Source organism: Heterodontus francisci, chromosome 1, assembly GCF_036365525.1.
Source record: "Heterodontus francisci isolate sHetFra1 chromosome 1, sHetFra1.hap1, whole genome shotgun sequence".
Classification (NCBI taxonomy): domain Eukaryota; kingdom Metazoa; phylum Chordata; class Chondrichthyes; order Heterodontiformes; family Heterodontidae; genus Heterodontus; species Heterodontus francisci.
Window position 1 is genome coordinate 11,039,576 of NC_090371.1, and position 15,972 is coordinate 11,055,547.

The 15,972-nt window shown below is 45.9% G+C and overlaps 1 protein-coding gene across 1 annotated transcript; it reads right to left on the minus strand.

Moving 5' to 3' along the window:
• Window positions 1-8,388: 8,388 nt before the first annotated feature.
• Window positions 8,389-13,163, minus strand: LOC137378527 (homeobox protein not2-like). The gene is made up of 3 exons (XM_068052770.1): window positions 12,818-13,163; window positions 12,013-12,197; window positions 8,389-8,571 (listed from the first exon to the last, which is right to left on the minus strand). The coding sequence occupies exons 1-3, from the start codon at window positions 13,161-13,163 to the stop codon at window positions 8,389-8,391; spliced, it is 714 nt and encodes a 237-aa protein (XP_067908871.1).
• Window positions 13,164-15,972: the final 2,809 nt, after the last annotated feature.

A 15,972-nucleotide genomic window follows, 5' to 3' on the forward strand; every position in this document is an offset into this window, starting at 1 on the left:
AATCCCAATAGCAAGATCTGCTTCAATCATCTGTAGTGCCTATTTCAGTCCAATTAAAGGGGATTCTTGGTTCCAGTGTAGCGCAGATTCCCAATTAGCTGGATGGTAATCCTCTGCAAACTCCGTCTAATCCTCTTTGTGCCGAGTGTAACGGTTCAGTCAGTTTGTGTTCAGTATTGACTGATAGTGAGACTGTGACAGAATAGACAAAGCATTTGATGAAACTGCTGTTCCAGGGTTTGGAAACTGCAGGATTTATTTTGTTGCTTGATTCACATTGTCCTGACACAGGCTTTACTAAAGGCAATGGGAGCAAGGTGTTGGGCCTATGCTTTTTCTTCAGGTACCCCTCACCCATCGAGAAACTGGGCTTTGTCGTGAAGATCCAAGTTTGAGCAACGAGTGTTTCTTATGCAGTTCCTTGCTAGTTTAATCATAGAACTATAGAAGCCTCCAGCACAGAAGGAGGCCATTCTTACCATCATTCCTGTGCTGGCTCTTCAGTCTCACATCCTTGCTTTTTACCTGTAGCCCTGAAAATTTCTCCTTTTCAGTTATTTATCCAATTGCTTTTTGAAAATTAGGATTGAATCCGCTTTCACTCCCCTTTCAGGCAATGTAAAAAAAATTCTCATGCATTCTCATGCTCTCTCTGGCTCTTTCACCAATCACCTTAAATCTGACCTCTGATCATTGACCATCCGGCCACTGAAAACAATTTCTCTTTAACAAAACCAGGACTGACTCCTGATTTGCTGTAACTTTATAAACTATCTCAGTTATAAACAGCTAGTCGGAGTGCAGTTGAAAATGGAGCTTAAACTGTATCACCGAGTGAAATCCAACCCCTCATTATCTGTTTAACACATCTTGTAATATCAATTACTTCCCAACTCACTGTCAATCTATGCCTGCCAAACAAGCAATAGTTCATTGAAGTGTCACTAGAATAAGGGAAGGTTGGACTCCAAGGAACCTGCTGCCTCTTCGAACATCAACCTTTGCATAGTGTCCTACTTCCAAAAGTATTAAATCAGTGGTGGTGCATGTGAGGTCAGGTCCCTGAAGCAACACTTGCAGTTTAAGTTCACAGCAAGGAAAACATCAAGACCAAGGCGTCAGAGACCACAGTCCCCATGAAACTATGCCCCAGCAAGCCAGCATCCAAAAGAAAAAGAAAGACTTGCATTTATGGAGTGCTTTTCACAACCGCTGGACATCTCAAAGCCCTTTTACAGTCAATGAAGTATTTTTGAAGTGTAATTACTGTTATAATGTAGGAACAGAAGAGGAGGGGAGAGAAAATCCCACAATCAGTGCTCCTGTTTGACAAATAAATACAGGATTCCACACAATGGAATTTCATTGCTAAATAAGATATGCTTACAACTGAGATCGAGGACTGAGTGCACAGTAAGTGCATATGGATGTGGTCTAAGATGGGAACATATCAGAATTGACGTTGACCCAGTTTTTCTCTGCGATCTGAGCCCCTTTGCTGGAAGGATATGGTAAAGGGATTTGATGAAGTAGTTTGGGACAAGGCTGGTGTGGAGCATAAACACTGGCATAGACCAATTGGATTGAATGGCTTGTTTTCGAGCTGTAAAATCTATGCAATTCGACATAACTTTGTGCACAATTAAGTTCCTTTTTGAAACCCTGATTATTTCCAAAATCCTTTCTGAGCCTTTGTATGTTTGAAAAGTAAAGAGTGTGAACTTAGGAGCGGACCTTCAGAAAAGGGGGAGTTTCAAAATTCCCAGGCTGCTTGCATTCCTGGTTAAATAATCCACTTTACACGGGGAAAGCTTGTCTCATTACCATGGAGTAGGTCGGTAGACTGAGAGATACAGCCAGAAAAAAGCTAGCACAAGTCAGGTGGAAATGTCCTGTTTGGGGGTTGGTGGAGGTTGTGGGGGAGTGTGGTCACTGGCTTTACTGTGAGAGCCTGCGACTCTCTGAATCTCACTAACCTTATCCCACTTGTTTCATAAGCAAGAAAAACTCTTTGCAAGCTCTCAGGTAGCAGTTTGGTTCAGTGCCCAGCACTCTCACTCTGACACCAAAGGACAAGGTTTCAAGCCCCACTCTGCTGATGTTGAGCCCACAAGCTAGGCTGACACTCTCTAGTGCTGGTACTGAGGGAGTGCTGCACTGTCAGAGGTGCCATCTTTCAGATGAGACATTGAAGCGAGTCTGCCCTGTCAGGTGGATGTAAACGATAACACAGCCACTATTCTAACAAGACTTCTCCCAGGTCAATCCTTCTGCTGTGTTTCCTCCATTACAGCAACAATTTCATTGCAAAAAAGTACTTAATTGGTTGTGTTTTGGGACATCCTGAGGTTCTAGAGGTGATATAGAAATGCAAGTCCTTTATTTCTCTTTAAAATTACTACCTTAATCTCTCACGATGTTGTTCCTCAAAGGCAAGAGCAAATGTTGTCTTTGGGTGAAGTGGGCCTAGGGATTGGTATATAATTGGACCAAGGCACACAGGTCATTAAATAATAGAATGCTTCCGACACTGAAGATGAATTTCCGCGAGGGATCCTGAACCAGGAATTAGGTCCTTCCCTCGAGTATGCAAGGGGCCTGATGCATGTGAAAGGCGTCTGCTAGGGATGCCTGAATACCACTTGACCCAAAATAACATTGGACATATTTCAGGCGCTCTTGGGCTATGGGAAATTGGACCTCTGTGCTCCCATTTTGCGCCTGAAAAACAGGCACAACGAGGTTCAATTTCCCTCCCAGGGCTTTAGGCATGTGGGAACAGGAGGAGGCCATTCAGCCCCACAAGCCTGTTCCACCAGTCAGTTAGATCATAGCTCATCTATACCTCAACTCCATTTTCCCTATACCCTTCATATATCCTTACGAACAAAATCTATCAATCTCAGTTTTGAAAGTTTCAACTAACCCTTGGCATCAACAGCCTTTAGGGGGAGTGAATTCCAGATTTCCACTGGCCTTTATGTGAAAACATGCTTCCTGAGGTTGCCCCTGAATGGCCTGGTACGAATTCTAAGATAATCTCCCCAAGTTTTGGATCCCCTAACAGAGGAAATAGTTTCTCTGTAACTATCCTATCAAATCCCTTTATCACTTTAAAAACCTTGATCATTGTTCACAAACCAAGTCGATGCACAATGTCCTCATAATTTAACCCTTTAAGCTCCAGTATCATTCTGGTGGATCTGTGCTGCGCCTTCTCTGAGGCCAATATATCCTTCGTGAAGTGTGGTGCCCAGAACTGAACGCAGAGCTGCAGATGGGGTTTGACTAAGGCTTTATGAGCAGCATCTTCCCGCAGGCTTCGGGACTCTGACTTTGGGACAAATGGAGGCGGGGGGCAGGGGTCGCGAGCCTGCACTTGCCGGCAGCGAGTCTGGCAGAGCCATTTTCCTGGAGGCGGCCTCCTAATTGGCCACCTTTGCGCTCATTGTCCTGTTAAAGATGACAAACAGGCTCTGGCCTAATTAGAGGGCAGGCATCTCTAAAGCTTTGGCAGCCCCACCAGGAGATGTGGGTGCTGATGAGGCAGGTCAGGGAGAGCGAGGGCACCCCAACATGAGGCACCCTCAGAGGTGTAAAATGCCAGCGAGCCCTCTAAATCCCTCTGAATTGGGGCTTTAAAGATGGAAATTGACTGCCCGCCTTTGTTCAGTGTGCATCCAATTTGTTTCCCAGGCAAACCCCCCCACCAACCTCGGAAACGTCCCCAGAGGTAGGAATGCATCCCGATCCGGCTCGTCCCTATTTCCCAGTCCTCCCTGCCTCCATTCTCACCACCTGGGGCAGGGAAAATGCAGCCCTATATAAATGAAGCATCACTTCCTCTTTTGAACTTCAGCCCCCCTCCCCCTCCCCCTCGAGAAAGATCAACATTCCATGAGCCTTTTTCATTTCTCTTAGTGCCTGTGCACGAGGTTTTAAGGATTTGGTATTCGGACTCGCAAATTTCTTTGTTTGTCCAGAATTGCTGACTATTTCAAAGATACTCCAATCTATCTTTCTTAGGTGCAAAGTCGGTGACACTGGGCTATATGCACAACAGAGCTCTCATATTTGATTCCTGATGCGCACTGAGTTTGCTCATCTGAGCCAGAACGTTTCTGTATTTTTTTCAATAATTAATGGGATGTGGGCGTCGCTGGCCAGGCCAGCATTTATTGCCCATCCTTAATTGCCCTTGAGAAGGTGGTGGTGAGCTGCCTTCTTGAACCGCTGTAGCCCATGTGGTGTAGGTACTCCCACACTGCTGTTAGGAAGGGAGTTCCAGGATTTTGACCCAGCGACAGTGAAGGAACGGCGATATAGTTCCAAGTGAGGATGGTGTGTGGCTTGGTGGGATGTGCTGCCATTAACACCTTGGGTGAAAAAGGGGTGACTGTGAACAGCCAGAACTTTCCTCATTGTTATCTCGTGACAGCTTGCTGCAAAGGGTAGGTGTGTGATGGACACTTGGCGAAGATCAGGCTTGTCTGTGACAGCCCCTGGCACAAAGTAAGTTAAGAAGAGATTTGATAGAGGAGTTCAAAATCATGAGAAGTTTTAATAGAGTTAATAAGGAGAAACTGTTTTCAGGGGCAGGAGGCTTGGTAACCAGAGGACCCAGGTTGAAGGTGATTGGCAAAGAACAGAGGGAAGATGAGAAGAAACAAAAAATGCAGTGAGTTATTATGATCTGGAATGCACTGCCTGAAAGATTGATGGAAGCAGATTCAGTAATAACTTTCAAAAGTGAACTGGATGTTTAATTAAAAAGGCGACATTTGCACGGCCATGGGGAAAAAGCAGGGAAGTGGGAATAACTGGATAGCTGCCTGACACAGGCAGGATGGGAGGAATGACGTACTTCTGTGCTCTGTGCTCCTATGATTCAACCAATGGCTCGGGCCTTCCATTTTTGTCCCAAGGCTGTTGCAATCCCCCAGGCAACCACCTGCTGGTTTTTAATGAGATATTCTTTATTTGCCAAAATGCTTATTTCGTTACAAACTGTAAATGTAAAAATGCCACCCGATGCAAAACAGCTTTTCAAACTGTCGTGCACACAAGAAAGGGTCCAATGTGATAGTCAGATCCTCACTGATTCACTCCCCCATTGACAAAACAAAGCCAAACTAAAACTAAACTTTAAAATTCAGCGATGCCTCTGTTCCCTGACAAGAATTCCACATGCTGAGTGAGATAGATCAGGATGGAGGGGCAGTGGAGAGGAGGATGGAGATGATGATGATGATGATGATGGCGAGGGTAATAAGGGAACAGAGCAAGTGTACAGAAAAGCATCAACACCTTGACACAATCCACATTTCAGTGTTTCTAGAGAATCGTGTAATGCTAAATATTTATAAATCACTGGTCAAGCCTCGGCTGGAGTATTGTGTACCACTCTGGGTCCCGAGCTTTAGGAAGGCAGTTAAGGCCTTGGAGAGGGTGCAGAGGAGATTTAGAATGGTAGCAGGGATGAGGGTGTTCAGTTATGTGAAGCGACTGGAGAAGCTGGGATTGTTCTCCGGAGAGCAGGGGAGGCTAAGGGGAGGATTGATAAAAGTTCTGCTGCATTCTGAAGCTTGACTCCCTCTTAGATAAGCTCACAGCTTCCCTCTGTGCCTCTCAGCATCCTCCCATCAAGGCACTCATCGCTGCCTCCTTACAAGCAGCAACTCCAACAGCTCCATCCTACCCTCGTGCTGAGCTTCGCACTGAGCATGATGACTCCCTCCTATTTCTCATCTACATGCTGCCCTTCAGCAACATTATCTGAAAACAGGGCGGCACAGTGGCGCAGTGATTAGCACCGCAGCCTCACAGCTCCAGTGACCCGGGTTCAATTCTGGGTACTGCCTCTGCAGAGTTTGCAAGTTCTCCCTGTGACCGTGTGGGTTTCTTCCAGGTGCTCCGGTTTCCTCCCACAGCCAAAGACTTGCAGGTTGATAGGTAAATTGGCCATTGTAAGCTGCCCCGAGTGTAGGTAGGTGGTAGGAGAATTGAGGGAAGGTGGGGATGTGAGAGGGAAAAATGGGATTAATATAGGATTAGTATAAATGGGTGGTTGTTGGTCAGCACAGACTTGGTGGACCAAAGGGCCTGTTTCAGTGCTGTATCTATAAATAAAAAATTAATAAATAAATGGTGTCAGTTTCCACATCTGCACCAACACCACCCAGCTCTACCTCACCATCACCTCTCTCAACCCTTCCACTGTCCCTAAATTATCAGACTATTTGTCTGACATCCAGTACTGGATCAGCAGAAATCTGCTCCAATTAAATATTGGGAAGACTGAAGCCATTGGCCTGGATTTCACCTTAGGCGGACGGGAATTCGCCATCAACATAAAAGTCAGTGGCGAGCCCGCTTCTGCCTAGCCTGGGGATCTGTCCCCGGGCTTTAATTGTCCCAAGGCGGGACTTCCACCCACTTAAGGGAGGAAGTCCCGCCTCATTGAGCTGTCGGCCAATCAACGAGCCAGCAGCTCTTAGTCCCAGCAGCGCCAACAGGAGTGCTGGCCACTGATGGGACTGCAGCCCAGCCAACACATGGAGCCAGGAGTGAAAGTAGGTTGGGCATGCCACACCAGTGAGATCGGTCATGCCCTGGTGAGGCTGGAGTGGTCGTTTGGGGGGAGGAGGGGCATTTTGGGTCCCGGGGGTGGGTTGGGAGGCAGATGCGGCCCTCATTCGGGCCCCAGCACTCCTGCTTGCCACAGGTAAAATACCCAGGGAGGTGGGCGAGGGCCCTTAAGTGGCCATTGTGGCCACTTAAGGGCCTTCATTGGCCTCGGGCAGGTGGGCTGATTTCTCTCCCCCCCACCCCCCCCCCCATCACCCCGCCCGACCACCGTAAAGTTGACCGGGGGCGGGAGCAGGGCAGGAAGGCCTCCCGGAGCCTCCCGCTCAATTTTACGCCGCCCACATTCTCCCCCACGCCACCATCCAACCCGCTGGGGAGGTGTAAAATTCAGCCCATCGTCTTCAGTCATTGCTCCAAATTCTGTTCCCTTGTTACCAACTCCATCCCTCTCCCTGACTAAACCAGTCTGTTCTCAGCTTTGGTGTTGTATTTGACCCCGAGATGAGGTTCCTAATACATATCCGCATCATCACCCAGACACCTCCGTAACATCACACAACTCTGCCTCAGCTCATCTGCTACTGAAACGCCCATCCATGCCTCTGTTACCTCGAGACTTGACTATTCCAACAGTCTACTTGCCAACCTCCCAACTTCCACTCTCAATAAACCTGAGCTCATCTAAAAGTCGGCTGCCTGTATCCTAACTTGCACCAAGTCCCTTTCATTCATCACCCCTCTGCTCGCTGTCCTACATTGGCTCCCAGTTAAGCACTGCCCCAATTTTAAAATTCTCATCCTTCTTTTCGAATCCCTCCATGGCCTCACCCCTCCCTATCTCTGTAATCTCCTCCAGCCCCACAACCCTCCGAGATATCTGCACTTATCTAATTCTGGCCTCTTGTGCATCCCTCCCTAAACCTCTCCGTCTCTCGACCTCTCTCCTCCTTTAAGATGCTCTTTATAACCTACTTCTTTGTTCAAACTTTGACCTGGTCATATCTTCTTCTAAGGCTCGATGTCAAATTTTGTTTAATGCTCCTGTGAAGTGCCTTGGGATATTTTATTATGTTCAAAATTATGAAGAGGCTTGATAGAGTAGATAAGGAGAAACTGTTTCCAGTGGCAGAAGGTTCGATCAACGGAGGGCAAAGAAAATCAGCAAAAGAACCAGAGGTGCAATGAGGAGACTGATTTTAACAGTGAGTTGTTGTGATCTGGAACGCGCTGCCTGAAAGGGCAGTGGAAGCAGATTCAATAGTAACTTTCAAAAGGGAATTGGATAAATACTTGAAGGGAAAAAAAATACAGGGCTTTGGAGAAAGAGCAAGGAAGTGGGATTATATGGATAGCTCTTTCAAAGAGCCAGCACAGACATGATGGGCCGAATGGCCTTCTTCTGTGCTGTATTATTCTGCAATTCTATAATCTCACACGCTCAGACAGAGGAGAAGACACCTCCTTTAAAACTCCAGTTATATATTAGGTATATTTATACTAATATTACAATACAGAATATGATATAGCAATGCTAGAACAAATGCATTCTTTTAGCTTAACATTAAACACACACACTTGGAGCTGAGTCAAATACAACGAGAAGTCGCAGGTCTGATGCCTGCTCCATGGATGGTTGGTTGGTATCGGCCGCTGAGGCAGGATGCAAGCAAACTGTTCCCGGTGTTACCAGTGCACCAGTAGCAGAGGTGGGGATGTGGGGCGTGGGAGTACGGAGGGCTATGCGCCGAGAGTCTGTGAGAAAATTCTGGAAGACCTCACGGTTGGTCCTTCTCCTGGGGTTCAGGGCAGGGCCCCTCCTCTCTGCTCTGAGTCCTGAGACCCAGGGCAGGGCCCCTCCTCGCTGCTCGGAGAGTCTGGGCTAGGCTGTGTGCCCACAATGCCCAGTCTGGCCAGCTTGGCCTGCTGCTGCTCAAGGCTCTGCTTCCTCCATTTGATTCTTCGGTTCTGGAACCAGACTTTGACCTGTTGGTTGGAAGGGAGGTAAAGAAACAAAGTCAAAACTTGACAGTGGAAAAAAAAACACAAATCATGAGACTCCCAAGTGTCTCTTACATCTCACTGTTGTGAAGGGCCACAATTCTAAAATTAGTCAATTCCTTGAGTTTAGAAGGTTTAGGTGATATAATTGTGTTTAAAATGATATAGGGATTTGATAGGGTAGATACAAAGAAACTATGTTTTCTAGTGGGGGGAACTCAGAACAAGGGAGCATAACCTTAAAATGAGAGCCAGGCCGTTCAGGAGTGAAATCAGGAAGCTCGTCATCACGCAAAGTGGAGTGTGGGTCAACTGGAGCTTTTAAGGCTGAGATCGTTAGATTTTTTGTCGGGTCAGTGTATCAAGGGATATGGAACTAAGGTGGGTAAACTGACCTGGAGGTGCAATAATCCAATTGAATGGTGGAAGAGGCTTGAGGGGCTGAATGGCCTCCTCCTGTTCCTATGTAACAGGCTTGAGGGACTGAATGGCCTCCTCCTGTTCCTGTGTAACAGGCTCGAGGGGCTGAATGGCCCTCTTCTGCTCCTGTGTAACAGCCTCGAGGGGCTGAATGGCCTCCTATGTGTTGTGGATGAATGGCCTTGCTCCTCTCTGTTGATCCTGTGACCCTATGTACAGTGTCTGTGACTGCTTGCCCTCCTTTTGACGAGAGCTTGAATTCTCCCCTTGCCGTTTTAATTCTGATAGTAAAATAAATGGGTCAGCTGCCAGCATTGAAAAAAGTGCTCACCAGAAGAATGCAGGCTGACATTTTCAGGCTTTGCTTTTATTCTATTCTCTTCCCCCTTTCCTTGAAGGAGTTGCAGCTCTTGTACCAGAAGACAGAATGAAATCAGCCACCTTCCTACGAGCTGTGCACTGGTTTAACTCTAGTTCTTTAAAGTGCGCGTAAAGTGGCAAAGCAGCGCAGGTGGGACCCACAACACAGTGTCATAAAGCTCAGAATCCACTTGCTTACTGGAGCCCACTGAACACATCGGACGAGAGAGAACCAGAGTGCTACGCTTACCTGGAGGTCTGCGGACAACCTGCTTCGTGCCCACCCACCCCCCCCTCCCCCCCACCCTAGCAGATACCAGTTCAATGAACCTGGATAACCAACGCAGTCTAGCAGTGGGGTGGGGGAGAGGGAGATGCGGAAGTCCAATTAGAGACTGAAACAGGTACAGTGAGTGCTAAAGAGCATGTGCTTCTCCAGATATCCAGCACAGGGAACACTGGGGAAAACTAAACTCTCCAACAAGATTGCTGCAGTTAAAAAGGCACTTTGAAAAACTTCAGACATGCATTTGCCACTGAGATAGTCAGAACATTGCTGTGACATGAACTTTCCCAAGACAGAGCAGGTGTGGATGGGAGCAGAAAGTTCCAAAATGACAGAGACAAAAGTGAGTGAGTGAGTGAAACTGTGGCAGATGGAATTCAGTAAGGGGAAGTGTGAGGTGGACCTGAGAAAGTCAAATTGGAATATTTTCTTCATGGCAAACATCTAGGAACTGTGCAGGAGCAAAGGGATTTGGATGTTTATGTACATAAATCACTAAAAGCAAGCGTGGAGGTACAAAAAGTAATCAAACGGCCTAATTGAATATTAGCCTTTATCTCAAGGGGTTAGAGTACAAAGGAGAGGAAGTGATGCTTCAATTGTATAGAGCCTTGGTCAGACCCCATCTGGAGTAAATGCATTCAGTTTTGGCCAATGTATTAGAATGATACTGGGGCTTAGGGGGTTAAATTGTGAGGCAGGTTGCTTAAACTTTGTATTCCTTGCATTTGGAAGGTTGGGGTGTGATCTGAACAAGGTGCTTAACGATAATGGAATGCAATAGGAGAGATAGAGAGTAACTATTTCCTGTGGTGGGGGAATCTGGAACAAGGGCGCAAAATCTTAAAATTGGAACTGGGCCCTTCAGGCGTGAAATCGGGAGGCACCTTTTCACACAAAGGGAGTGGAAATTTGGAACTCTGTCCCCAACAGGCTGTGGAGATTTCAATATGGAGATTGATAGTTTATTTTGGGTGAGGCTGTCAAGGGATCTGGAACAAAGGTGGGTAAATGACATTGAGGGGTAGGTCAGCCACAATCTAATTGAATAAAAAGGACATAGAAGCACGGGAGGAAGTGCAAAAAGGATTTCCCAGGATGGTAACAAAACTGAGAGCTTACAGCTAGCAGGAACAATTGAGCAGGTTGGGGCTTTTTTCTCTTTAGAAAAGAGAAGACTTGGAGGTGGCCTAATTGAGGTCTTCAAAATTATGAATGGGTTGGACAGGGTAGATTTGGAGAGAATATTTCCACTTGTGACAGAATCCAAAACTAGGGGCCATAAATACAAGATAGTTACTAATAAATCCAATAGGGAAATGAGGAGAAATTTTCTTTCTCTAAGAACAGTTAGAATGTAGAACTCGCTACCACAGGAAGTGGTTGAGGTGAATAGCTTAGATACCTTCAAAAGGAAACTAGACAGGTACATGAGAAAAAAGGGAATGAATGACATGCGGAAAGGCTAAGATGAGGTTGAAAGAATGGGAGGAGACTCATGTGGAATGTAAATAACAGTAAAGACTAATAATTTCTGGCTGTATATTCTATTGGGCTTAAAGGAATGGGAGAAGCCCAATGTTTCTATGAGAATTACTACAGGAGTGAAGGTTGGATATAGAAAGGGTGATTGTCATTCAATTAAATAGTCTTCAGTTTCCTCCCCTTCTCTTTCATAAGTGCAGCTGCTCGTCAATAACTCGCTCAAGTATTAGTTTGGACAGGAAGTATCAACAGGCTGTTTGATCTCAGAATGTAGCACAAAAAAGGCCTGAATCTATCCTCACTGAACATTCACACACGTTATCCAGTACCAGATAGAGTCATTTACGGCATAGAAGAAGGCCATTTGGCCCATCTAGTCCATGGGTATTGGGAAGGGAGTTTCCTCCCTGGGTGGTTCTTATCCACCCTAGTCCAGTTTTACAAAAATCAGTTTTAGTGTCCCTCCCACTGCTTTATGTAATCCACCCATCCACTGCCTCCCCCACAAAAATACCCCACCCCCACTCCCGCAGAGAATAGATTAAACTTGGGATCTTACTGCTCCAGGTGCCTCATCCGAGATGGAAAGCATAGAAAATGTAAACACCATTTTTCTTACACTTAGTATCGAATCACCTTGATAAAACGTCACTAAAACAGAAGGGTTGCTCATTGTTGTTTGTGGGATCTTGCTGTGCGCAAATTGGCTCTCGTGTTTCCTACATTATAACAGTGGTCACACTTCAAAAAGTACTTCTTTACTTCTGTAAAATCCTGAGGCAATGAGTAGAGCAACGAAAAGCAAGTCCTATCTTCACCTTTCTGTCTGCACATCCTACAAGAAGCTGAGCAGTTTTGCCAGTTTGGGACCCTACCTGTGATTCGTTGAGTTGCAGAGCAGATGCCAGCAGAAACCTCTCGGACCCCACCATGTACTGCTGTCGGGCAAACTCCTTCTCCAGGCGGGCTAGCTGCTCATGGGTGAAGATAGTCCTGACCCGTTTTGATTTGCTTACTTTTGATTTATATGGAGTGAAGCCAGGCTTGGCCAAGGAGTATTCTGAGGACAGAACAAGGACATAAAAGATGATTTGCATCTAGTGCTGGAAAACCCAGCTAGATAATGGTAGAGCCACTCCTCCCACCACACAGTAATACCCACCTCCCACAAAAAAAAACTGTTCAAATACTGGGGACTGTTTTTTCCTCCAATATTAATTGAAACAAAAGTACAAATGCTCAGAAAATATTTACAGGATCATACAGCACAGAATGAGGCCATTCAGCCCATCACGCCTGTGCTTTGAAAGAGCTATCCAACTTGTCCCACTGCACCCCCCCCCCCCCAATCCCTCCCTGCTCCTTCCCCAGAGCTGTGCAAATATTCTCCTTTTCAAATATTTATCCAATTCCTTTTTGAAAGTTACTATTGAATGTGTTTTCAGGTAGCGCATTCCACATCACAACAACTGGCTGGGTTAAAATAAATTCTCTGCATCTCACCCTTTGGTTCTTTTGCCAATCACCTTAACTCTGTCCTCTGGTTACCAACCTTCCCTTGACCTTCTTTGCTTTAAGGAGAACAATCCCAGCTCAAACTCAACAGATAAAGAGTTATATTTAAAAAAAATACATGTTCTGTATTAACAGGGACATTTACCAAATCTCGAGACTGCTTACCATGTGTGTAGTGAGCCGCCCTGCAGCTGGTTGGACGGTAGACCAGGGGCGCTCCATAGTACAGAGGGTAGCCGGGATGAGGATGGATCAAGCCCGGGTAGAGAGACTGTGGGATCTGCGGGCTCAGAACTACCCCGGGGGGAGCGGAGGCCAGAGCACAGTTGGCGCTGGGGCAACAGCCGGCACTGGGTCTTTCCGAGGAGGAGGAGGTCCCGGAGCTGGAGAGGAGAGCATCAATGGTGAAGGACTTGCGGCTGCTGGATCTGGAGTAGTCCGAACACAGGGGAGTGCAGGGGAAGGGAGATGGAGGTGCAAAACTGCCCAGATTCAGAGTCGGGACTTGCATGGTTAGGACAAGGAGCCAAATCGACAATATATCTCAAACCAAAGTTAACTCAACTCAGTGGAAAGTTTAACAAACAGTACATCCAGGATTCCTGTACTGAGGAAACAGGACATGTCAAATCCCTCATCCCCTTGTCCTTATACCCGAACTGCAAGCTGTGATGTGTCAATGACCCCCTGGGGCGTCCTTGTCCTGTTAAGTACCAGATGAGAGAGATGAGCGGTTGAACAAGAGATCCAATTAATTGATTGAGTGATGACACACTGGTGCGGTCAAGAGAATAATGACCGTGCCCATGTCGACATCTGGGAAAGCTCAAAACTTTGCTGTGTCCTAGACTACAGTTTACCGAGACTTCGAAACTGGGAAGGGGACGGAGCCTTGATGTTACTTCAATCATCTAATTACCATTTAAACATCAGAAGGGACAGGGAAACGAATCTGGTCGAAACAAAATCTTCTCATCACTTTACCTGGGCAGTGAAGCTATTATTAGGGGGGGGGAGGGGGGAATGAAGGTTGGCCTTGGTTATAATTACCAATTGTTAGCAGTGAAGAGTTTCTAGCACTGAACAAACCTGGATGGGAACATGAAAATACACAGACACACACAAATAGTAGAAAGTTTTGTAAGAGAAGTGCTTCAGTGAGGTACATTCTGCTAGAATAACACCCGCTGTAACTGGCTCCAGTTGGTAAAACACAGAGAAAAAAAGACGTGGTTAGAGAAGGAGAAAGATGATGATTGATGCTGATCCAGAACCTCTTCGTTTGACACAGAATGTACAGCACAGAACTGCTCTATGCTCTGTGGTGTTTATGAGCCTTCTGTACTTCATCTAAAGCCCCATCAACATGTTCCACCATTCCTTTCTCTCTCGTGTTTAGCCAGCTTCCCCTTAAATGCATCTATAGTATTCACCTCAACCACTCCTGCGGAGGTGAGTTCCACAGTCTCACCATTCTCTAGGTAAAGAAGTTTCTCCTCAATTCCTTGTTAGATTTATTAGTAACAATCTTATACTATGTACCCTAGTTTTGATCTCCCTTTATAAATAGTTGGGCCAAATGGCCTGTTTCTGTGCTATTCTATGTAAAATGAGGAGGTTCTGTATTAGCATCAGTCTCCATCTTTCTCCTTCTCAAACCACGTCTTTTTTTCTGTGTGTTTTACCAACTGGATTCAGTTACAATGGGTGTTATTCCCTACATTCCTTACATTTACCCTATCACAACAACAACTTATATTTATATAGCACCTTTAATGTAGTAAAATATCTCAAGGTGCTTTACAGGAACATTATAAAACAAAGTATGACACTGAGCCACAAAATGAGATATTAGGTCAGATGACCAAAGTGGTCAAAGTGGTAGGTTTTAAGGAGTGTCTTAAAGGAGGAAAGTGAGGTAGTGAGACGGAGAGGTGTAGGGAGGGAATTCCCTAGGAAGGGAAGGATCAGTACTTGGGCCCCAGCTGCTCACAAGATACATCAATGATTTGGATGTGGGAACCAAATGTAGTATTTCCAAGTTCGTGGATGACACAAAACTAGGTGGGAATGTGTGTTGTGAGGAAGATGCAAAGTGGCTTCAAGGGGATTTGGACAGACTTAGTGAGTGGGCAAGAACGTGGCAGATGGAATATAATGTGGAAAAATGTGAGGTTATCCACTTTGGTTGGAGGAACACGTGCAGAGTATTTCTTAAATGGTAAGAGATTAGAAAGTGTAGATGTTCAAAAGGACCTGGGTGTCCTCGTCAATAAGTCACTGAAAGCTAACATGCAGGTGCAACAAGCAATTAAGAAGGCTAATGGTATGTTAGCCTTTATCTCAAGAGGATTTGAGTACAGGAGTAGTGAAGTCTTGCTTCAATTGTATAGAACCTTGGTTAGACTGCACCTGGAGTACTGTGTGCAGTTTTGGTCCCCTTACCTTAGGAAGGATATTATTGCCATAGAGGGAGTGCAATGAAGGTTCGCCAGGATGGCAGGACTGACCTATGAAGAGAGATTGGGGAAACTGGGCCTGTATTCTCTAGAGTTTTGAAGAATGAGAGGTGATCTCATTGAAACTTACAAAATACTTAAAGGGATAGACAGGATAGATGCAGCTAAGATGCTTCCCCTGGTTGGGGAATATAGAACCAGGGAACATAATTTGAAAATAAGGGGGAAGCCACTTAGGACAGAGATGAGGAGAAATTTCTTTACTCAGATGGCTGTGAATCTTTGGAATTCTCTACCCCAGAGGGCTGTGGAAGCTCAGTCATTGAGTATGTTTAAAGCAGAGATTGACAGATTTCGAAATACCAATGACATAAAGGGATATGGGAATAATGTAGGTAAAAGGCATTGAAGTGGATGATCAGCCATGATCATATTGAATGGTGGGCAGGCTTGATGGGCTGAATGGCCAGCTCCTGCTCCTATGATCCTGTGGTTCCTATGGTCCAGAGCTTGGGGTCGAGGCAACTGAAGGCACGGCCTCCAATGGTGAAGTGATTGAAATCAGGCATGCACAAGAGGCCAGAATTAGAGGAGTGCAGATAACTTGGAGGGTTGTGAGGCTGGAAGAGATTACTGAGATAGGGAGGGGCGAGGCCATGGAGGGATTTGAAAATAAGGATGAGAATTTTTAAAACAAGACATTGCTTGATCAGGAGCCAACGTAGGCCAGTGAGCACAGGGGTGATACGGGAACGGGACTTGGTGTGAGTTAAGACACAGGCAGCAGAGTTTTAGATGACCTCAAGTTTACAGAAGGTTATCAAACTTCTTCATAATTTTAAGGATCTTTATTAGATCACC

Excerpts from the sequence above, each read along its gene's own strand:
- LOC137378527 (XM_068052770.1), bottom strand. The coding sequence starts at position 13,163 with ATGCAAGTCCCGACTCTGAATCTGGGCAGTTTTGCACCTCCATCTCCC. Across the intron at positions 12,198-12,817 it reads GGCGGCTCACTACACACATG|AATACTCCTTGGCCAAGCCT; the intron begins GTAAGCAGTCTC and ends TTCTGTCCTCAG. Across the intron at positions 8,572-12,012 it reads TGCAACTCAACGAATCACAG|GTCAAAGTCTGGTTCCAGAA; the intron begins GTAGGGTCCCAA and ends TCCAACCAACAG.